Source organism: Thermobia domestica, chromosome 8, assembly GCF_964235325.1.
Source record: "Thermobia domestica chromosome 8, izTheDome1.hap1.1, whole genome shotgun sequence".
Lineage (NCBI taxonomy): Eukaryota > Metazoa > Arthropoda > Insecta > Zygentoma > Lepismatidae > Thermobia > Thermobia domestica.
The window spans coordinates 260133204-260158115 of NC_137461.1; the positions used below are offsets into that span (position 1 = coordinate 260133204).

At 36.8% G+C, this 24912-nt stretch overlaps 1 protein-coding gene across 2 annotated transcripts in view; it reads left to right on the top strand.

Moving 5' to 3' along the window:
- kto (mediator complex subunit kohtalo) overlaps positions 1 to 24912 on the top strand; it is a 212389-nt gene that overhangs the window by 137180 nt on the left and 50297 nt on the right. For both annotated transcript variants that reach the window (XM_081769676.1, XM_081769675.1), the window contains exons 26-29: positions 15738 to 15912; positions 19164 to 19259; positions 19836 to 20044; positions 23779 to 23873. In XM_081769676.1, coding sequence (XP_081625802.1) covers positions 15738 to 15912; positions 19164 to 19259; positions 19836 to 20044; positions 23779 to 23873 — 575 coding nt within the window. The remainder of the gene's footprint in view (positions 1 to 15737; positions 15913 to 19163; positions 19260 to 19835; positions 20045 to 23778; positions 23874 to 24912) is intronic.

Here is a 24912-nt window from a genome sequence, read left to right on the forward strand (position 1 = left end):
TTACAAAATGCTAAAACAATCATTCACAAAGCTAGTAAAGCCGTCTCAAACATTATTTTGCGAAGGTCCCCCTTTTGGGGGGCAAGGGGCGTAAAAAGGTGGTGGGTGATATGTTACCAAAATCCCAAAATTTATTTTCGGAATGCCAGTAAGCGTGAGATTAATCACAAATGTCACAGAATTAATGCTCCAATGTCCTTACATGCAAGAGTGACTGATAATGGGGCTACAGCCCCCTTTCAAAAATAAAAAAAAATCACCATAAATATCCTTAGTAGGGACATACGAGAAGAAGGTATTTTTGTTAATTAATGTGAAATATGGTGTCATTGTGTCAAATGAGTATGCGGTTTTCAAATCTGGAATGTTATTTTGATGATAACGAACCGCCTTAGGGGGGCACAGGGGGCGAAGCACTCAATGATGGATCTTTATAAAAATTCAAAATTTTGTTCCGGAAATGCCAGTGAGGTATTTTTTCTTAAATTAATGTAAAATTATTCGTCATTGTATCAAAAGAGTATGCGTTTTTCAAATCTGGAATGTTATTTTGATAGCGCAGCGCCTTAGGGGGGCATAGGGGGCGAAGTATTCGATGACGGATCTTTATAAAAATTCAAAATTTTGTTCCGGAAATGCCAGTGAGCGTCAGATTTTTCACCACTGTCACATAATTAATATTCTAATGCCCTTTGCATGTGCCAGTGACTTATATGGGGCTATAGCCCCCTTTCAAAAATAAAAAAAACACCATAAATATCCTTAGTACAGACATACGAGAAGAAGGTATTTTTTAAAATTAATGTAAAATTAGGCGTAATTGTATCAAAAGAGTATGCGTTGTTCAAATCTGGAATGCTATTTTGATATCGCACCGCCTTAGGGGGGGGCACAGGGGGCGAAACATAAAATGATGGATGTTTATAAAAATTTCAAATTTTATTCTGGAAGTGTGAATGAGCATTATATTAATCACAAATGACACAGAATTAATATTCCGATGCTCCTTGCATGTGCCAGTGATTGATGTGGTGCTACAGCCACCTTTCACAAATCACCAAAAATCACGATAAATATCCTTAACAGGGACATACCAGAAGAAGCTTTTTTTTTTCTATTGGTCGATTAATGTGAAATTTGGCATTATTGTAATAAAAAGTTATGTATTTTCCAAATCTGAAAATTTATTTTGGTAACAGGTGACAAAGAGCGCGGTTGGTAATTTTTGGCTTTCTAGGGCACAGGGGCCTTAAGTATAAAAATTCCAAATTTTATTTTGGTAGTGCCAATGAGCATGAAATTAATTGCAAGGCTCACAGAATTAATGCTCCTATGCTATTTCCATGTACAATCCGCAGCAAAGAACCTGCAACATGAGCATGTAAGTTTATTGTGAAACTACGACTAACAGCACAGGGAATCAACATAACGTCTAAGTGGCATGAATCACGCCAGGAGAAACCTCGGCGTCCTCCCCTGCACACTTATTTTGGAACAAAAGACTTCGTCGTTTCACAATAAACATATATGCTCATGTTGCAGGTTTCTTTGCTGCGGACTGTACCAGTGACTGATATTAGGCTACAATCCCCTTTCATAAAACAATAGAAATTCATAATGAATGTCCTTATACGCAAGGACCTACTGGCAGAAGGTAAATATTTGTCATTATTAAAGTGAAATTTGGCATTATTGTCGAAAAATGTTTGTTTAGAAAAAGAGCTAAAGCGACAATATGATAATGGTCATGTGTTGATCTCTATTAGTGGCGCCAACTCAAAATTTGATTGGCCTAACTGGAGTTTCAATGTAAAATGCGGAAAGCAGTTTGCTGTATATTTATACGAATTTTGCTGTAAATTAGCAGTTTTAGGTAGAAAATACGATACCATTCCTCTTCTTTCTCCCCTTTCATCTATGATGGTACATGCGTTTCTAGTTTTATTACGCCAAACCTCCAAATTGGGGAAGATAGGCAGTAAGAAAAATTCAAACTTTTCATTATTTCCCGTGAGCGTCAAAATATTTGGAAATATACCAAAATTAATGCTTAGAAGCTACCTCCATGTGCCAGCGACCACTTTAGTGATTCAATTCCCCCTTCCCGGTCCCAAGATCATTTAAAGAACCACACCACTTTGTTTTATTATCTTCCATGCTTCTCTCTGGCCTATTCAGAATGCATGCTAAGAGATGTGTGTTTAAGAAGCACTGGAACACGTCCGAATCATTTGTTGCTGATTTTAAGCAATGTCAACAAACGTTTGTTTATAAAACACCCTCTAATTCCTAACTCAACTTCTTGTTCATGTGTGCTGACAACAGTTTCAGACCTTTTCTTATCGCAATACACCAACGATTTACGAGTTAACGTGTTGACAGTTCAATAGTATTTCGTGTCTGTAATCAACACCTGGGTTAGATTGACTTCTTCGGAAATGGACATTACATAGTAGGTGAATCTCGGGAATAGACTGGCTTAATCATTTGATAATTACTTGTCGTTTCCAGTATACTTTAAGAGTGCATTCATACTGTAGTGTCCTTCGATCATGCAGTCTTTAACTCAGGATCAGCGTGCTAATGTAATTGAATGGTACATTTTATCAGAAAAATCTGCAAGTGCAACAAGATCTCGTATAGTTAAAGAACTCGGATTAAAAGTACACGATATGCAAATTCACTGTTTGTACGTAAACAGTTCCGCAGCAATTGTTTTCACACTGCCCATCTTGCATCTAGAAAAAGTGCAGGAAGATTTCCAAGTGTATCTACAGAAGAAACAAAAAGACAGGTGTTGTTATCTGTTACTAGTTCACCGCGGAAATCCCTTGCTCGTCGAAGCTTAGGCTTAAATATTAAGAAAACTACGCTACAAAGAATTTTAAGAAACTTGATGGTAAAACCATACAAGGTCCGAATGGTTTCTGAATTGTGTGCAAGTGATTATGGTGATCGTGTTTATTTCTGTTACTGGTTTATCGAGAAGTTAAATGAAAACCCTATGTTCTTATTTCAAGTTATGTTTTCCGATGAAGCAAAATTCTTCTTAAATGGTTCTGTGTCCTCATCACATGCAAGATATTGGTCATCGATACAGCCGAGCGTGAGATCAGAAGTGTCAATGGACAAACGAGGAATAATGGTTTGGTGTGATATAACTGCGACTGAGGTGATAGGACCTTTCTTTTTTCGATGAAAATGTAACAACGTCATCATACCAAAAGCTACTAAGAGAAAAAGTATTTGCTGAACTTGATCGTTTAAATTTAGGTCAAAGTGATGAATTATGGTTTATGCAAGATGGAGCGCCAGCGCATCGCTCAAATATGACTATAAATCTTTTGAGAGAGAAATTTATAAAACGGATTATTTCTAGGGGTCAAGTGTCGAATGGCCACCAAGAAGTCCAGATCTTACACCATGGGATTTTTTCTTGTGGGAATTCCTAAAACAAATTGTCTACCAAAAATCATGTAACAGTGTAGAGGACTTGAAACAGAGGATTGTCCACAGTATAGAGATGATCACTCCAGATATGTTGGAGAACGTGTTCACAGTTTCTTTAGTAATCGCATTAATTTATGTCTTGCTCGTTCAGGAGGGCATGCCGAATAAAAGTAAGTTGATTTTATGGGTTTTACACTTAGGTTAATGATCTTTTTAAACAATTACTGATAGTAGAGCCAAAAAGAGTTGTTTTCAACAAAGAATAATTTCCAGCAACTGATTCTTATTCCTCGGGAAACATTTGTTTCTATTACAACCGTGTGTCCGTGTGTATTACGTCTGCAGTACCTACGAGTAAGTTGTTATATTGAAAGTTGGATAATACGGTTATTGTGTAAGAAGTAATGAAAATACATGCTTTTTCTTTTTACGAATAAAGCAAACAATATTGAAACTTAAAGCTCACTTTTAATTTTTAAGATCTTACTTTTCATTAAGATTTTTTTTTTTTTTTTTTTTTTTTGTTCCTGCTTCGTTTTCCATTGTCATTTTGTGTTCTATTTCGAGATTGTTCTGCTTAAGTTTGTAGAACTTGATTGATTTGTGTGTGAGATTTTCTGCTATAAAAAGAGCCCTAATTGATTTTTAAAAAATATAAAATCCTTTGATTATATTCCAGTGACACTATAACAACAAAGCTATATGCATAATCAGTTACACTGACAGAAGTTATTCATTTACAGTAATTTCCAGGTTTATTGTATATTTTTTTTGTTTTGCTATAATGACAACTTACATATTAATTATGACATATTTATTGTGAATTTTTGTGATTTTTGGAAGGGGGCTGTAGCCCATATAAGTCACTGGGACATGCAAAGAGCATCGGAATATTAATTCTGTGACATTTGTGACAAATCTCACGCTCATTAGCATTTTCAAAATAAAATTTGGAATTTTCATAAAGATCCACAATCTTATGCTTCGCCCCCTTTGCCGCTAAAGGTGGTGCGTTATCAAAATTATACCGAATTAAAAAAAAAAAAACGCCAGTGCCAAATTTCACATTACTTGATTTAAAAAAATAGCTTCTACCGGTGTGTCCCTGTTAAGGATATTTATCGTGTTTTATGGAAGGGGGCTGTAGCCCCACATCAATCACTGGCACATGCAAAGAGCATCGGAATCTTAATTCTGTGTCATTTGTGATTAACCTGATACTCATTCACACTTCCAGAATAAAATTTGGATTTCTTTTATAAAGATTCAAATGCTTATGCTGCGCACCCTGTGCCCTCCTAATCCGGTGTCACCAAAATAACATTCTATATTTCAAAAACGCGTACCTTTTTACTAATATAACAAATTATTTTACATTAATTTGACAAGAAATAATAGTTTCTCGGATGTCCCTGCTAAAATATTTATGGTTATTTTTTATGTGATTTTTTGGAAGGGGCCTTAGCCCCATATCAATCACTGGCACATGCAAAAAACATCGGAATATTAATTCTGCGAAATTTATGATTAATCTGATGCTCACTGGCATTTCCAGAATAAAATTTGGAATATTTATAAACATCCATCATTTTATGTTTTGCCCCCTGTGCCCCCTAAGGCGGTGCGGTACCAAAGTAACACCCCATATTAAAGGACACATACCTTTTTAGCACAATAACACCAAATTTAACTTAATTGATTAAAAAAATAGTTTCTTCCGGTATGTTCCTGCTAAGGATATTTATGGTGAATTTTTAATATGATTATTGGAAGGGAGGCTGTAGCCCCATATCAGTCACTGAGACATGCAAGGAGCATTGGAATATTAATTCTGTGACATTTGTGATTAATCTGACCCTCACTCGCATTTCCGGAACAAAATTTTGAATTTTTATAAAGGTCTATCATCTGATGCTTCGCCCCCTGTGCCCCCCTAAGGCAGTGGTTACTAAAATAACATTTCAGATGGGAAAAACTCATATCTTTGTGCTACAACGACGCCAAATTACACATTAATAGACAAAAAGTTCCTTCTTTCCGTATGTCCGTACTAAGAATATTTATGGTGTTTTTTTTTATTTTTGAGAGGGAGCTATAGCCCCATATAAGTCACTGGCACATGCAAGGAGCATTAGAATATTAATTCTGTGACAGTGGTGAAAAATCTGACGCTCACTGGCATTTCCGGAACAAAATTTTAAATTTTTATAAAGATCCATCATTGAGTGCTTCGCCCCCTGTGCCCCCCTAAGGCGGTTCGTTATCATCAAAATAACATTCCAGATTTGAAAACCGCATACTCATTTGACACAATGACACCATATTTCACATTAATTAACAAAAATACCTTCTTCTCGTATGTCCCTACTAAGGATATTTATGGTGATTTTTTTTTAATTTTTGAAAGGGGGCTGTAGCCCCATTATCAGTCACTCTTGCATGTAAGGACATTGGAGCATTAATTCTGTGACATTTGTGATTAATCTCACGCTTACTGGCATTCCGAAAATAAATTTTGGGATTTTGGTAACATATCACCCACCACCTTTTTACGCCCCTTGCCCCCCAAAAGGGGGACCTTCGCAAAATAATGTTTGAGACGGCTTTACTAGCTTTGTGAATGATTGTTTTAGCATTTTGTAACAAATACAAGTCATTTGCTCCAAAATCTTCACAAATAATTATTGGAGAAAACTGCTTCTAAAATTTAACATTGAATCTCCCATAAGGAAAATGAACTTTCGTGTTTACACCCCTAAAAGGGGGGCTAAACAGCAATTTTCTCTTATTTTCTCTAGAAATTCGAAAAATTCAGATATTTCTCAATAAGAGTGCCAAATTTTACATTAATAGTGTATATACTTCATCTTCTCCCAGCGCTGTAGAAAATAACACGAATTATGGAACAGTCTGTATATACAGGGTGGGCCATTTTAATTAATCCACGGAAATATCTAAAAAATGATAAAACATAGAAGAAATGTTTGAAGTACACGTTATATATTGCTAAGGGGGAAAACCATTTCCGCCAAAAGTACCCCTCCCCACCCCCCAGAAATGGGGGTAACGGGGGGTAACTTTGAAATGTCAAATGGGAACATGGGTCGAGTAATACCTCGTTCGAAAGGTCTTGGAAAACTAAGTAACGCTGTACCAAAATTTGTTTCATATGGAGCACCAGTTTCAAAATGGCCGCCATGATATAGTTTGGAAACTCCAGTAGCCGTAGTATGAAAACCATGGGAGGTAAATGAATGGAACAAAATTGAAATACGTAAATATCATAGGGCATATCGAATAGTGTGGTCCCTGTGATCCCAGTGGCCTCCCTGAAGGGGTCTTGGGGGCTAACTTCAAGATTTCAAATAGTAACATGAGTCGAGTGGTACCTCGTTCGATAAATCTTGCAAAATCAAACATCTTGCAGGAGGAAACGATTGAGGTGAAATGGCAGTGTTCTCAAAGGGCCGCCGAAACATAGTATCAGTGTCAGAGAAAAGGTTTAGCATCCGTAGTATGAAAGCGATTGGAGATAAATCAACAGAAGAAAAACTGGAGTAGGTAACTGACGTAAGGCACATCGAGAGGTGTTGTCTAGGTGACTCCACTGAAAGGTATCCGGGGCCAACTTGAAAATTTCAAATAGCAACTTGAAGCGAGTAACATCATGTTACATAGACAAATGAATATCAAACAGCTTCTGTAAGAATATTTTCGACATGAGACACCGTTTTCAAAATGATCGCCAAGACATGGTGAATGTGTCTAAGAAAACGTCTAGTGCCCATAGTATGAATACGGGTAGAGATAAATGAAAATAACGAAAATTAAATAGGAAAACCACGGAGACGTTCCAAGGCTCGAGAATGATACAACAGAGATAAAAATGTTAGAGTAAAATTGCCATAATGTATAGAGAGATATCCAAGTCCTGCAAAATAATCTTTTCCTGTGCTCTGTATGTGAGCGGGGTGGAAAGTAACAGTGAAAGTTCAAATCAGAACTCTACTTTAATTCGCAAATTAAGGCTACCTTACAAATAGGTATGGTATGGTTGAAACATTTGTTTGTAAGGATGACGCTGTAGTGACTATAAAAAGGTGATTTTTTTTTTTTTTTTTTTTTTTGAATGGTAACGCATATCTGTATGGCTAAGTATGATTTGATGCGGAAACAGAAGGAACGTTATACGAAAGAAGTTGTCGAATAATGCTGTTGCTGGAACTTACAAACGTGTGAATTTGCTAATCTCCGTCGCCACAGAAACTTTTATGCAATGCGTGCTGGTTATTCGGAAAGCATTTCGGGGATTTATTTATTTATTTATTTAACGGCAGAGTTAAGGCTATATTTGCCTTTTCTTACACTCAACCAACTAAAATGTATACAAGATATACATACTACCATTGTCAACTAATCCATAAAGATTACAATTACTACATTAATGCATATGTATATACACACATATATACCCCTACACACGAATATACTCCCTTACATACCCCATCCCCCCATATCCTCATACTATTTATCATAAAAACAAGAAAACTATACATACAGCATACACAGAACGATATATATATTCTTAAAAGTATACTACCTTACATTCCCCCCTCCCCCATACCTTCCCACAAACCTAGTATTATAGATACATACCTCAAGTTTCTGTTTACATTTGGTTGCTACTGCTCATCTTTGTGAAGAAAGAAAGAAAGAAAGAAAGAAAGAAAGAAAAAAGAACATCATTCCCGAGATTGGTGTACATTGGCTAAGGCTATCAGATATTGCTTCAAATTTCTTTTGAATGTCGCAATTGAGGGTGAATTCCTTACATCTGGTGGAAGTCTGTTCCATTCTCTAATACCAGAGATTGTGAATGAATTAGCCATTTGATTCGTATTATGACGAGGTATCGACAACAGTGTTGATCTGCTAGAGCGAGTATCACGATTGTGGCTATCTCTAACATACTGCAGTTTATTGTAAAGATATATAGGCACACCAAATTTCAAAACTTTAAATAAAATTGTCATTGATTGGTATATGTAGCGAGCTTGGATGTTTAACCAGCCCAATTCATTAAAAAAAGGCGTCAAGTGATCAGAACGTTTGAGATTAAAAACAAACCGAACGCATGCATTCTGAACCCTCTGTAACTTTCTTAGCGCTTCTTTATTTACATTGCCACAAGCTCCAATGCAATAATCAATATGTGATAGTACGAGGCTTTGTACTATAGATGCCTTAATTGGATAAGGCAACATATTTTTCAAATGGTATAGAGAGTGCAGTGCACCAAACGCCTTTTTGCATACATGATTTATATGATCTGCCCACAGAAGATTCTGATCAAATATGAGGCCAAGATTTTTCACTTTTTCATCAAACGCTATATGTGAGCCATTTAATGTAATTTTAGGAAGCTCAGTGCTCTGCAGTCTGGAAAGGATATTTCTCGAACCAATTATGATACATTTAGATTTATTGGGATTTAGATATAAATTATTAGATTGGGCCCAGGCACTTATGCGTTCCAGGTCTAAATTTATGAGTGAGATAGTGTCATTTATGTCTCCAAGATCTGTCGAAGTATATACTTGTACATCATCTGCATATAAGTGATATTTAAGGTGGCGAATTTGTTGAGACAAGTCATTTATGTATATAGAGAACAGGATCGGTGCTAAGACTGTTCCTTGACTAACTCCACAGTGCACTGTTGTCCATGAACTTTGATTGTCCAGAACAGAAACACGCTGATATCTATTTTGAATGTACGAACGAAACCATTTAACCGACGTATCTGTGAAATGAAAGAATGACTTAAGTTTTGTTAAAAGAATTTCCTGATCGACCGACTGGAATGCTTTAGTGAAATCTAAAAGTAAAAGTATTGTGAGTTGTTTCTTGTCTATGCTTTCTCTAATGTCATCTGTAATTTTTATAAGAGCCGTATGTGTGGAGTGTCCTTTTTTAAAACCAGACTGATATGGACATAAGAGATCATGGGAAGTTATAAAATCTGACATTTGATTTAATACAATATGCTCCAAAACTTTCGAAATACACTGCGTCACATTTATTGGTCTATAATCGTTCGCCGTTATTGGTTGTGCAATTTTCTTGAGGGGATGAATGAGAGAAAATTTCCACTGGCTAGGAAAACAACCCGAAAGTAGGGAGGAATTGCATATGTCCATTAAAGGGAACAGAATATATCTCGTGATCTTCTTAAGGAATTGTAATGGGATGTCATCAGCCCCTATTGAATTGGATGTATTTTTTTTTCAGAGCTACCTCTATTTCTGGGACAGAAACCGTTCTAAATTTAATTTTTTCGTGAATGCTTGGGTTTTCGCGTATGTTTTTCAAAGTAGATTCTTTTGTAACACCGTCTATAGTTGGGACCTGAGCAAAGTGATCGTTTAGTTCGTTAAGCGGAATGTGTATAGATTGTACGTCAGTCTGACGGTTTCCTATACCGAACATGCGTAACTTATTCCAAAGGTATTTGGGGTTATTGCTTTGAGTGCATAGATCAGCCGCAAATCTAATTTTAGCAGTTCGAGCTTTTTGTGTACATTTATTTCTGAGGATTCTATATTCTTCAAAAGTATTCGCAGAACCACTAGGATTAATTTTCTTGGACCATTTAAATTTCTGATATGCCAAGTCCCGTTCTTTCATGAGCTGCAAAATGTCTGGTGTGATCCATGGGTTAGCAGTTTTAGGTGCATGTTTATTGAGGAGAGTGTGAATAAAGCTATTAAATAATTCTAGCTTGCCTTCAGTGGAAGGTATAATTAGGATGTCATTCCAGGGTATTTGCGCTGCGTCCCTATCTAATGCTTCATCATTTATGTGTTTTAAATTTCTAAAAGTGGAAATTTTAGGTCTATATTTAGGAACTTTTAGTGAATAGCTAGCGTATATTAAATCATGACGTGAAAAACCGGGGGCAGGAAATTGCCCATGACTGACAATTCTAGAGGGGTCTGCAGTTATAATATGATCTAGGAGGCTTTCACTATTTATTGTATGGTGCGTTGCCTTCAACGCACACAGTGAAAGGTTAAGTGAGAGAAGGGATTCTTTGTACTTTTTACACTCATCTTTCATCGAAAGTAAATCATAGTTTGTGTCCCCACAAACCATGATATGTTGGTATACGGGAATATATTTAGATATCTCGTTTAGGAAGTTGTCAAATTTTGCTTTAGGTGGTCTATACACCACTGCTAAGAGCACCTTTTGGTGGTTTAAATTCACTTCTAATATAAGGAATTCACTCTCGCATGTATAAATATTAGGCGATTGACTCACCACTTTCACTTTTAGGTCGTTTCGTAGATACGCACATACTCCTCCTGCCCCCTTCCCCGTGCGATCGATTCTCAAAAGTTGATAGTTTGGGAGTTTGATCAAAGCGTTACTCAACGATGGTTTCATCCAGCTTTCCGATATTAAGATGGCATGCATGTTTAAGGAGTTAAAAGCAGCTTTGAATTCGTGTATTTTCTTCAAAAGAGACTGAGCATTCAGATGACAAATGTGCATAGCTTGTGGATGTTTACCAACCGCCCCCTGCAGTTGGAGAGAAAGTCTCAGAGCGGGTGGGTTTACGGTACCGCCATTGTCTCTCGAGGGGGATTCTTCTAGGTCATTCACCGTGACATCACCCAACCTTGACAGCCATTCAGTGACAGGGGATATACGTACACACTGTTTCGTCCCTCAAGCTCACAATATGACATGAGTGCTAATAGTTAATCAAAATGTAACTGTGGCCAAGGGCGCCCATGTTGTGGTTTCCAAGGGAGGCAAGAAAAAGCGACATTTCAAATATAGTTTCAAATTTTGCTGTAGCTATTCTAAAAATTCTATTGAATTTTCGATATTTCGAAGCACAATTTCCTCTAGGGGGCGAGAGCCCCCCTTGCCCCCCTTATGGGCGCCCTTGACTGTGGCAATCCGCATTAACTGAGTGCACTAATTCTCTATCCCTAAAGTCTGCCTTCCAAACAGCATTGGGTAGGTCAAGCGTACGCCCGAACCGTTGTCCGGTCGGACATTGAAATTTTGAAGTTAGCTCAGAAGATCCCTTCAGGAAAGACGCTGAGATCGCAGGGGTCACATCATTCGATATGCCCTATGATATTTACGTATTTCAATTTTGTTCCATTCATCTACCTCCCATGGTTTTCATACTACGGCTACTGGAGTTTCCGAACTATATCATGGCGGCCATTTTGAAACTGGTGCTCCATATGAAACAAATTTTGGTACAGCGTTACTTAGTTTTCCAAGACCTTTCGAACGAGGTATTACTCGACCCATGTTCCCATTTGACATTTCAAAGTTACCCCCCGTTACCCCCATTTCTGGGGGGTGGGGAGGGGTACTTTTGGCGGAAATGGTTTTCCCCCTTAGCAATATATAACGTGTACTTCAAACATTTCTTCTATGTTATATCATTTTTTAGATATTTCCGTGGATTAATTAAAATGGCCCACCCTGTATATATATATATATATATATATATATATATATATATATATATATAGGGTGCGGAAAAGTCCCAAAACGGTCCAATATATCGTAAAATATATAAATCAGCAAAACAAACAAAAACACGTGTTAAATAGTTGTGAAAAAGCTATCCAATGATCTATCCTCAACCTTTCGGAGGTACAGGGGGTAAGTAAAATTTTAGATGGGAACCCCCCATTTCTCATTGCACATTTGGATTCTCCAGGAAAAGGGATAATGATTTGACCCAGAATTGAAAACAGTGCCTTCACGGGTGGCGCTTGAATCAACACAGAATAAAAAGAGGAGTAGCAGAATGTTATGATCTTAATCCGTTCTTACTTAGATTCTAGTCTTATTAGATCCAAAGTTACAAGAAAGAAATTTAAAAAAAAAAAACGCTATTTTGATGTCATTAAAAGGAAAATTCTAACATTCGAATTGATACTGGTTCTCAAACTTCGTGAAATTCAACCTTTCACTTTTGAGTGATGAGTTTGACATTTTTCTTGAATACACTGTGTAGTGGTCAGCATAGCTTACAATACGTGGGGGAATAACATGGGAATGACCGCAACGATTTGAGTAGGTATTTCTATAAGATAGAAGAGAATATCCCTTTCTTTAAGCTACATCAAACTGTACCCAAATTGTACTGCTATCGAGGAAACAAAGAATACAGGGTTAGTAGTGGCTTTGGATGTTATGACTTGCTGGATAGGTAGCTTATAATAATAATTGTGCTAAAAGCTGTTCAGAACTCTGGACAGCCAGATAACACACGCTTGCTGTTGATAAGTATCAGTTCATAAGTCGTAATGCAACTACTCCTGGCTTCCTGAATCAACAGCGCATTACTTCTTTATTCAAGCAGTGTATTTATTTATCTTCATGACACACAAAACTAATTACAATAGGTACTTCGTAGTAACATATTTAGTCATGCTGTAAATAGTGTTTCCAACAATGCACAGCTTGACACCATCTATTTTGATTTATCTAAAGCCTTCGATTCCATTAACCATTCTTATCTAATTTACAAAATCTCCAATAGACTCGGCATTCATGGGCCACTCATATCTTTGTTGAATAGCTGCCTACAAGGTCGCAGACAGAGAGTCATCTTGGCGGTTTGATTTCTAACCCTCTACCTGTAACATTCAGAAATGAAATGAAATGAAATTTTTGAGTTTTACGTCCCACGGTTATGCCAGTTAGACTAAAGGAGACGGTGATAATGAGAGATGAATGAAATGAAGAAAGTGGGAGAAAACGGGAGAACCCCGAGAAAACCCACGCACACGGTGTTTGTCCACCACAAAGTTCACTTGGCGGGAGCAGGGTTTGAACCCGAGACCCCAAGCACCAGAGGTGAACGCTCTAGCACTGTAACATTCAGAGTAGCGCAAGGAAGTGTACTTGGACCACTTATTCATATTATACATAAATAACCTGACTAGTTGCTTCAACTTCCAACAGAATTATGTTATTTGCAGACCACTGCAAAATCTTCAGAGAAGTGAACAGTATAGAAGATTCAGAGGTACTTCAAATTGACATAAATAATATTTCCTCCTGGGGTAACACATGGCTTCTAAAAGTGAATCCCGGTAAGAGTAGATTCATAACATTTTCCCGAAAGAAAAATATTGTATACACCTCATATAACATAATTGATTCGCCCACCACGAGAGTCAATAGTTACAAAAATTTCGGAGTTACGTTGAAAACTAACTTTCACAGAGCATAGAAACACTACCACTTAGCAATCGATGTGCATACTAGGACGTCTGTGACGTTTTACAGGGCAATAACTTCCACTACAATGAAATATTGATCACTTGTCTGGACAACGGCAGCTCCTACAAACCTATCCCGGCTAAATTCAGTTCTAAACTTCTTCGTTGCAATAGTATGTTTTAGAGTACCTTGCACACGTGCAGTGACAAAACACGAACTGTTACAAACACTAAATATTCAACTACCTGACACTCATCACAAAATCAGTGATCTCAAACACGGTCAGCTCAGGTCAGGAATGCTACTTTCAGAATTGTATTTCCGAATTCCATCTAGACAAACACGTAACACAGATCTTTTTCATATAGTACGACCTAGACTGTCAATAGCTCAGCGTTCTCTGTTCCACAGATTTCCTAAATTTACAATGAATTGTTACGTACACCTGTAGATTTACTTAATTCTGAAGCTGCATATAATTTTGCACTGCGATGTCATTTTAGTGGATAAACTTTAGTCAGCTATTGTCAACCTTTCTTGTTATTATGTAAGTGTTATTATTATTATTATTATTATTATTATTATTATTATTATTATTATTATTATTATTATTATTAAATGTGTTCTAGTGTAAACTGGCGTTCAGCTGTATCTGGAATTAAGTTCGTAAATAAAAAATAAATAAATAAATAAATAAAATACTGTGTACGTGTACAAACGGTAATTGATTTTGCTATAGATCAACAAAATTTAGATACAATATATTTTGCTGTTATTCAAATGAAACGACTTTTTAGGTTGTCTGGGGTAAAATAGGCAACCGCCATTAGTACCCTGAACAATCCCAAGAGTCACGAACCTGAGAAATCTCAGATCGGAGATGTTTCAAAGAAAATTTATTTACCTCAGGTCTTTAAGGCTTAGGGAGAACAGAACATAACAGAACAAATGCAGATTACTATTAATGATTATTTATTAAAATAAAATAAAAACAAAAAATATTAAAAGAAAACGAAAAACAATAACCGACAATGAATAAGATGACTTAAATAAAACGAAACAACATTTAAAAAAGGATATAGCTCATTCTTTATAATTCAAAAGATCCTCTAAAGCAATACGATTAGCAATATTTGTGTGCCAAGTGGCACCTGTTCTAGTATTTGTATCTTGAAATTTTGTAAGTCATGACTCTGAGAAAATTTAAACTATTATTTGAGCCATGACAAGATTAATGTTGTCTAGGGGAAAGAAGTTACGATTATAGCAACTTAGTCAATAGCAAAGTCAAAGACATATTTACCTCCTATAAGGTGACGTCCCACGAGGATAAAACCTCGGCTGCTGGTAGTTGGAGAGTCGCCCTCGAATTTTGTAAATTTTTCTTGTATATTTTTCGGATAGGGTGTTGGCCGGAACATAACAGTCAGTCACATGTAAATGGTAAGAAAGGGGGGATCGAATAGTATGATTAGGCGGAGTTTATGGTGATTCCTTTGACATGTTTATTCGTGATTGGTTATGAACTTGAGTATCAGAACATAAGTAGGATGTCATAGCGACGTAGAGATAGGAAGAATATCCGTTTTCCGGATTTCATTATTTTCCCTATGTTTCTTAATTTGATTATCCACTGTCAATGATGACAAAATTCCTGTAGTTGCTACAACCTCATTTTCCGTACAATGCATTTCCCGTTGGAAACCACAACATCAAAATTTAACTTAGTGGTTTATGCATTTCCAGGATAATATCTGCTATTCTGTTATTCCTGGAGCGTTGAAAAAAATAGAATTTCATTTTTCAAATAAAATAATAATGAAATTTAAGTCCAAAACCAACCAAGAGAAAACAAGTCTGTTTTATATATATATATATATATATATATATATATATATATATATATATATGTATATAAGATTCAGTTAATCTAAAATTACCTATAAATTATCCAAATCAAAAATATCTCTTTGCACAAATATTCTTGATGTGTCTGTTTAAACAAACTGATTTTCTAGGTCTGTAACGGGGTGTGCTGGGAGTGGAATGGAAAATGCAGGATTGTCAGAATTCGCTCAGCATGTTCTTCAACAAATTTGCAGTCAAGAGTGGGTTCTCGAGCGATGTCTTCAAAACCCCGAAGAACTTTGTCAGCAAGACATGTTGCTCGATAATATGCTTACTCCGAAACAGGTAAGTAGTTTTATTAAAAATGGATTGCATTGAGCATATCATCCAAATTAAATATTTAGACTTACCGTCTCTTACCTATCCATTAAGACTATATTATACTACTATATTTCGGAGGCTGTCTTACCTTCTTCTTTCAGTCCATAAAATATACGTAGAGATGCCCTAAGCGTATAAAGCATTTCTTGATCGTTCTAATTGGTTCGGAACTAAAAGGTCATTTAGAAAGTTATACATGTACGTGGGTAGTTCCAGAAGTACCCGATTTGACGTATAGCTGGCGGTTGTTCAAAAAACTTGACTATTGTCAAAAGTACCTACCTTATATAGCTTAAGTTTGAATATGCTACGTTGTTTAGTACGAGGGTCACGCCAAAAGTTTTGCAATACAAGAGAACTATACGTCCTATGAATTAACCTTTTTACATATGTTCAAAGTAATTCCCGGTGGTAGCAATACACTTATTTAATCTCTTCTGCCACAACTCAAATGCTCGGCGCCACTCTTGTCTTGGAATGCAGTTGAATAGCTCCATGATCGATCCTTTATTGTCTCTTCTGTGTGAAAACGTCTCCGTCAGTGCTTTTTAAGGTTAAAAAACAGCCACAAGTCGAACTTTGCCAAATCAGGGGAATAAGGAGGATGCGGAAGCTTTTTATATGATGAGTCTAATATGAGCTTTTTAATATGAGATAGTCCATTGTTTGCTTTGCAGTATGCGAGGAGGCATTGTCGTGGTGGAAGAGTAAACCTTGGATTTTCAAGGAACCAAAAAACTTGGGGTAAACATACTGTTGTGTACCCAGTTTGCTGTAACTGTCTTCTGTTCTTGTAACCTAATAGCTGCGACGAGCCCAGTGCTTCGGAAGAATACAGCATACATTACTTTCTTTATCGCTTTTTTTTTTTTTCCAGTAGTTCTTGGATCTATACACGACTTTCCTGACGAGTAGGGCAGTCATAAAATGGGATGTAGGTTTCATCACCTGTCACAATTTTTGTAAATCAGCTGGTGTCCACCATAATTTAACATATCCAGGGTTTCATAAGCAATCCTGTCTCTCTGCTTTCCGGAAGTCAGACAGTTGATGGGTACCCACCGTGAAATTACCTTTTTCAGTTTGAGATTCTCGTGTAAAATTGTGTGCACTGACGAGGATCCAATGCCAAGTGCCTTCTCTATCATCGCATAGATACACCTTGAATATTTAGAGACCATGTCTTGCACGGCAGCCACTAAATCCGGCGGTGGGGGCGCGGTGGCTCAGTGGTAGAGCGTTCACCTCCGGTGCTTGGGGTCCCTGGTTCGATCCCAGCTCGCGCCGTGTGGACTTTGTGGTGGACAAACACCGTGCTCGTGGGTTTTCTCAGGGTTCTCCCGTTTCCCCCCACTTTCTTTATTCCACCATTTCATTCATTTCTCATCATCACCGTCTTCTTTAGCGTAACCGGCATAATCATGGGACGTAAAACTGAAAAATTTCATGTCATTTTAAATCCGTCGTTGTTTTAACACGGAGGTTTTCCTGCACAGGCTTCACCTTGCAAAGACCTCCGACCCCTTTGAAAGTCGTTATACCATCTAAACAGTGATGTATATGATGAAGCGGTATCCCCAAACGCTGACCTCAATCTTTGGTGACAGTCTTTTTCGTTTAGGCCAACGCGAAAATCATAGTAAATCATGGCTCGAAATGCTTCGCGTAAGAGCTCCATTCCAACCCCACTACTTTTGATCACAAATATTACTCGTATACAAACTCATAGATTGGACAATGCAGTTTCGTATGTTTTCAATACTTCAGATATGTCACCTGTAACGAGAACAGAAAATAATTGCTTGCTCTCTTACAGTACTTGCGTATTGTAAAATATATGGAGTGGCTCTCGTATTTGTTTGGCAGCTATCAATGGTGAACGCTTCCAGTGAATTTGTAAACATGGAAAAAATGGGTCATCGTTATGTGATACAATACTTTCATTTAAAAGGTCTCAGTCTAACCAATATTAAAGCCGAGCTAGGGTCTGCTGTGGGGGGAGTCTGCTGCTTTGTTTACTGCAATAAAATATTAAATGGCAGAATTTAAACGAGGCCGGTTGTACGAGTTGCAAAGACGAAAATCGCAGTGGTCGACCAAATTATGTGACCACGCCAAATATGATGAAGAAAATCCGTAAAATGGCATTGGAAGTCCGTCGACTAAAAGTGCGTGACCTAGCAAACATGGTAGGCATTACGTCGCACATTGTCTAAAATTTTGGACCTGACAATGCTGTACGCGAGATGGGTGGCGCGTTTGCTCACAATGAAAAAAAAAAAAAAAAAAAAGCGTTTTAATCGAGTATTTGACAATGTTTCACAGCAGTACAATAAAAGTTTATATACTGAATTTGACATCTTCAACTTAAGCAAATCCTCACATTGGGCACTTTCTCAATAAAGAAAGGAAATTTGGGTATTACAGAAGTGACCTTCTTTCCCCTTGGAGCAAAATTTTCGAACATACTGAAATACATTTTCCGTTATTTTTAATTTACAGTTAATATGTCGAATTTCAGATCTCCAGCGTACGCGAGTTTTCATATTTGGCACTTTCTGACTAAACAAAAGAAAATTCAAGCATTTCAGAAATATTCCCCCTTTTCACCTTAGGAGCGTAATTTTCCAAAACACTGAAACACGCTTTCCGTTATTTTTAACGAAGAGTGTAGGTATACGGTGAATTTCATTTGTCTGGCTTCAGAGATTCCTGAGGTACACTATTCTTGGCAAAAACTTCGAATGCCTCCCTTTACCGTATGTATTTCAAAAAAAAAAAAAAAAAAAAAAAAAAAAAAAAAAAAAAAAAAAAAAAAAAAAACTTTCTTTTCCGGGAGACACGGTGGTTCAGTGGTAGAACGCTTACCTCTGATGTGTGGGTCCCTGGTTCGATCCCCGGCCAAGTAAGTTTGTGGTGGACAACATCGTGTCCGTGGGTTTTCTTACGGATTATTCCCGTTTCCTCCCAGATTTTCATGCCACTAATTCTTCCGTCATCACTTGCGTTAATCATCGTCTCCCTTAGCTGTACCTCTTTTTCTTAAGTACGACATGACAGTTCTTCCAATGAAGACAGCGAAAATTTGTTAGTAAGTGATCGTTTAATAAATCGTTAATAGTGTAGAAAAGAGTAGGGTGAGTAACTGTACAGTTTCTTTTGTAGCAGCCTGCATTAACCATGATTATATTAATCTTTTTTTTTTTTTTCCTCAGGCCCAGAGGTTATTACATATGATATGTTATCCAGATACAACAGCAGCGCAAGAGGACAGTTTTGATCAGCGACATATGATAGCTCGAATATTAAAGGTATGCATTTGTTCTGACTCTTATTTTTCCGAAACGGCTTTTCAGTTAATGATGTGTAGTTAGTACCTAGGTACAATAGATCAGCCTATTACAAAAATTTTCTGTTTTTAAGGCCGGAGCTTCATAAATCATGTAACTTCCGAACTACTTCACGATTATGTCCTATTGAATCTTGAAATTTCACATACACAAAATAAATGAAAGCTTACTAGTTGTTTCCTTGCATAATAGGTTACTTTAAAATAAATGTTAGCAAAAATGGTTCAGCTCATCTGGAGATTCAACTTAGGTTTATGGAAATATTGATAGCTAGTGTTACAAGAGACGTGTGTATAATTCTAAAATAGTGAGTGGTACAATACGAATATTTAGTGGAAGGACGCAGCTGTTGTAAGTGTGGTGAGGTCTCCTTTAATGTGTATGCCTGATTGCTGTGTGCAGCATGCGGTTCATAATTAGCAGTGATCAACTATTTGGTCATCTAAAATTAATCCGTTTGTAATTGAAGCAGAAGCTAGCAAATATGTATTATTATTTATTTATTTATTTATTTATTTATTTATTTATTAAATACAGAACTTGGACCAGTGGACGATGAGAATTTCGTGGTTGGACCTCCAGTTGATGTTTACACAGTTCCCCAGCAATTCAAGTGAACTAAACCAGTGGTTGGATATGGTTGCCAAAGCTGCCATCGATGTGTTTCAACTCACCAGTGAAGAAGAAAACTCCGAACAAAGAGGTAGTGGCAAAATGGAACAAAAGCCCGCTACTCAACCACAAAAGTAAGTAATTTTATTTCGTTTCTTGTATTTATTCATTTGTAGGATTCGTATCATTGACCATCATTTATGGTGCATTGGTAAAATTTGCGGTTACCTATTATCAAATTCTGAAACTGCAGATTATCTGCAAATAGTAATTTAATCGAATTTGGAAATTAAGTTTTTGTTTAAAAGAATTAGTGTGCGGCTGGTGTGAGAATGGAGTAATTAGCATAGCTGTTAGTGTACAAGTATATTAAGTTACAGATCCGCAATCGATTTTCATTCCAGTCCCAGTTTTTCACTGTTTGAATTTCATCTCGTATCAAGATGGAAGAACTCTCGGTTTTAATTATCGTAACTTCATTGTCCGAACCGGTTTAGAGTTTTTGAGAATCTAGTATATATTGGTGTTTTAGATTTTGCTGTTGTGTAACAAATTGCGAAACAAATTTAAATTTGCATAGCAGTTCATAATTTTGTCGACAGGAAAGAAAACGGTAATAAATTACTGTTTTATTATGTCATCATCATCATCATAGGTATTCTGCCTTTATTGGCAGGTCACTTGCCGCAGCTGAGAAGCTTCCATGCTCCACGGTCCTCCGCTAAACTTTTCGTCTTCGCGTATGATCTTTCTGTTTTAATATCATCCATTAATTGTAGTCTCCTTCGCCCCCTCCCTCTCTTTCCCGCCACCATACCCTCTAGGACGTCCCTCATGATACAATCTCTTCTTAGGCAATGTCCCAACCAGTTTCTCTTCCTCTTTCTAATAATATCTAAAAGTGTTCTTTTCTCACCCACCATTTCTAACACTCATTCGTTTTCCGCTCGACCCAACTAATGTTTTATTATGTGCTTTATTTAATTTATTGCTTAAGCATGAAATAATTAATAAATAGGATTTAGGATTTAGATTTCTGGGCTTTCGGCATCTAAGGCCATTTAGTTCGTCACGTTCGAGGGATGACGTCTCTCGGCGGTCACACTATCCGGGAAAAGGGAAGGAAGAAAGGATTGAGGAAGGAAGAAAGCAGCCTAGGACCGATAAGTTAGGTACCACCCCGGCATTTGCCTGGTATGAATGAGGGAAACTTCATTCAGGGTCGCTGACCTGAAAAAGCGTTTTACACTTTTTTGACCGGGTGCCTCCACCGAGAATTAAACCCGGGACCGCTCGCACCGAAGGCAAGAGCCTTAGCGACTACACCACGCGGGGCCACTAATTAATAAATAATCTTTGTATATTACAAGCATGAACGACAATGGAAAAGAAAAGTAAAGAATAATTGACAAAATTTAAATAATAGTAATAACTTTCATATAGAATATTGTTTAAGCTGGTATCTGGATTTAAATATACCCTATAGAGCTTTCTGTTAAGTGCTATATCCATAATGCCGTGCAGAAACAGGAAATTGACATCGCGCAGTACACGAAGTGAACTTTAATTTTTATGACAGAAAAATAACTTAGTGTTCCACATATGATTGTTTTTTAACTCAAAATATTATAGCCAAATGCTTCTCGAACGCAATGCATTTTCTTGTTTTCGTAAACGTTCTAAACCAGACGGTTTCTTCCGCATCTCAGTGAAAAACAAAACGGACGTAATAAAACTATATTTCTGGACCAGTTTTGTGAAACAGCTATAAAAACACAAGACAGAAAGGATGTACTGGTAAAGTACTATGTTTTTGCTACTGATCTATTTAGTTTCTGAAAAGTAGACTTTGAGATTTTAATCTTGACAGTCTAATGAGGTGCTTTATTTTCAGATGAAATAAAATATTCAAGAGCAGGTAGTTTCTTTGTCGTCCATTTAACAGGTAGATTCCAGTGGTATGTGATATGCCACAGTGAATTGGTTTGTTATTGAAAAATCTGAGAGGCATCTAAAGTAAAGCGTAGAATTTTGGGGGGACGTTGATCACTGAACTATATATGAGATTTGAAGAGAACCGTTTTGTCATAAAAGGAAGACACCGTATTTATTTGACTATAAGACGCCCTCTAGTTTGAAAAGGATCCTTGAGAATTTTTGTATTTTTTTTTTACCAAGTTCTAAATAATCAAAATTACAGATTGTTCTATTGATATAAAATATCTTAAGATACACCCTAAAAAGTTAACATTGGCTTTGTTGATAATAACTTACGTTGATAATTGGTTGCCTAAAGTAATTGTGGTAATGAAAGAACAGATACTAGTAAAAATACTCGTAGTATCGTAAATTTTCGAAAATGTGGTAGTTTTTGGTACATATATTTGTACTTTCACAATCTTCTTTACCGTATTTGAAATCAAGACAACATCGACTCAGTGTAAGACAACGTACAACTTTGACCTCAACTACCAAAGTCAATCTGCGAATGTAAGACAACTCCATATCTTTCTAATGACAAATTAGGAAAAAAAAAAAAGTCTTGTAGTTGGGTAAATACAATATATGTACGTTTACATGGAACTCTGTAAATTAGACCATAGATACATCGCAAATTGCGATGCGATACTACTTTTTAAAAAAAAAAAAAAAAAAAAAAAAAAAACGCTAGCTTTTAAAGAGACATTTACAATTTCATTAAATGATTTTCGAGATTTTGTTAATAATAAAGACCTTTCGTAAAGGGAAAAATTCTTCGAACCATCAGAGGCAAGAAAAATAACGAAAATTGTTGCTATGAGTTCAGTGCAAAGACGGCATTCAGTTTAATTGACAATGTAACTACAAATAAATGAAATTTCATTTCTGTTAAAAAAATATACGCCACAACAAATCTTAATACGAAAACCTTTAGAAGAATGAACTGTAAACGCTATTTGTGAAATCATGCTTAGGCAAACGGCATCAAACGGCTGCTGATTCTCGGGTTAAGAAGAAAGCAACCCCCGTGTATTCTAAACATCTCAGCAGTTCGTGATTTTTGCCAACAAAGTGTCAATATATGCCTGCGGCATGAACTAATCCTAATTACTGTTAAATGTTAATTAGAATAAATAAAAAGTAATAATAAACACATACACAGTAATAATATTAAATCAACTTTACTATACTTATAGAAGCGATTATCATTGATTAATATCCCCATGATAACCCAGTATTCTTTTTCTCGATATTGTAGAGGTGGTCACCTGAGAGTCACTCCGTTCCGTTTTCTTCACCTGTTGTTAACAGTTCTGATTATCACGACAGTTTGTTCAGCATTCTTTTATAAGAGTGAAAATAAATAGATAAATATAATTTTTTTTATTGAAATTAACCGTACTAGTACTTCCCTTGTGAAATAGAGAAATGAAAGTATTCATTTTGCAAGATTTTCAGTAGCTCTGCATTTGCATTGTCACTTGTCATGTGCAATGTATTAATATCAAAATAATTTTTATTAAGTTACCAATGTTAGATGTCTTTGTTATTCAGTTTGGTGAGGTAATAAATATTACAATTAGATTTTAACAAGTCGCTTACAAATAATACGACGTCTAAACGTATAGTTGGCTAACATTTGAATTGAAGTACGAATAACCTATCTAGCAGGAACCTATGTTAGTAATTATTTTTTCAACTTCTTAATTAATAGATAATGATTTTACGTCACTGTAAATTTAAAATCTCGAAATTATTAGTAATTCTTATTATTAATAGCAGTAATAAAATCACAGTGACATGAGAATAACTATAACAGTGACAGAGGGAGTAGGTATTTACACCGTTTTATCTTCTGATAATTCTTTTTTAAAATTGTAAATTTCAGGTCTGATGCCGAAAAGTCAAAATCGATATGGCTTGTGGCACCACTAGTATCAAAACTTCCAAGTGCAGTACAGGGTAGAGTGCTTCGAGTAGCAGGTACGTACTATCAAAATTCAGGGATGAGTCATAACTCTTGTAATATTTCCACGACTCTATTAGCAGGATCGTGTGTACACTGTGATCGACCGTAAGTGCAAGGTCACCTGCTAAGAGGTAGGGTAGCAAGCGGATTGTTTATCAAGGAGGCTGCCACTCTGTCAGTATGTTCAGTTATTTGTTAGTGGCAGTGACGATGAGCGCCCAACAATGTCTGATACATGAGGTGTTAATGAGTTCGAATTCGGGCAAAACGCTACGGCAGCAACTCAAACATTTGTTATACGAAAGGGGATAGTGCAGTGAACCCAGCTCAGCGACTCGGTGGCTTCAGAAGTTTCCTGCATGTTGTAAGAATGTCGAATATCAGCCAAGTTCGTGCCGCCCCAGAGAAACAGATTCTGAGGTCATACGTCGCGCTATTACGGAAAATCTAGCCATCAGCGTCTTGCACGTCCCTGTCTACTGTAGTGCGTCACCTTCACGAACTCGGGAAAACCATCAGGAGCTACCGCATTGTGTCACGTGAATTGACCCCAGCTCAGGCTCAGAGGAGAGTGGATGTGTGCTGACAACAGCTGCAGAGTTTGCGTGAACTGCGTTTCCTGGAAGGATTGTCGTATGCGACGAAAAGTGGGTGTTTTCCGAACTGGAATGTGCAAAAACAGCGGTTAAGCAAGGACTAACTTTCAGAAACGGTCGTCAATCAGTGCCATTTTGAGCATAAAGTCATGCTCTGTATATGATGAAGCTACGAAGGGTTTCAATTGAATACGTTTCTAATTGCCGTGCCATCAGTGTCGACCTTTTTTCCCGAGTAGTTGGAGATGTATACTGCACTATGCCGAAAATGTCCTGGACTGATGAACCGAAGGCGTGCAATAGGATAACGTAAAACGCAACACAAAATGTACGAACTTAATGGCATCAAACTGATACCATACCTAGTATATAGTCCTGATCTTGACCTTCGGGTTACTACTTGTTTTGGTCCATGTTGCACTTCCTGAAATCAGAAGCGTGGTGTCCCTAGTTCGTT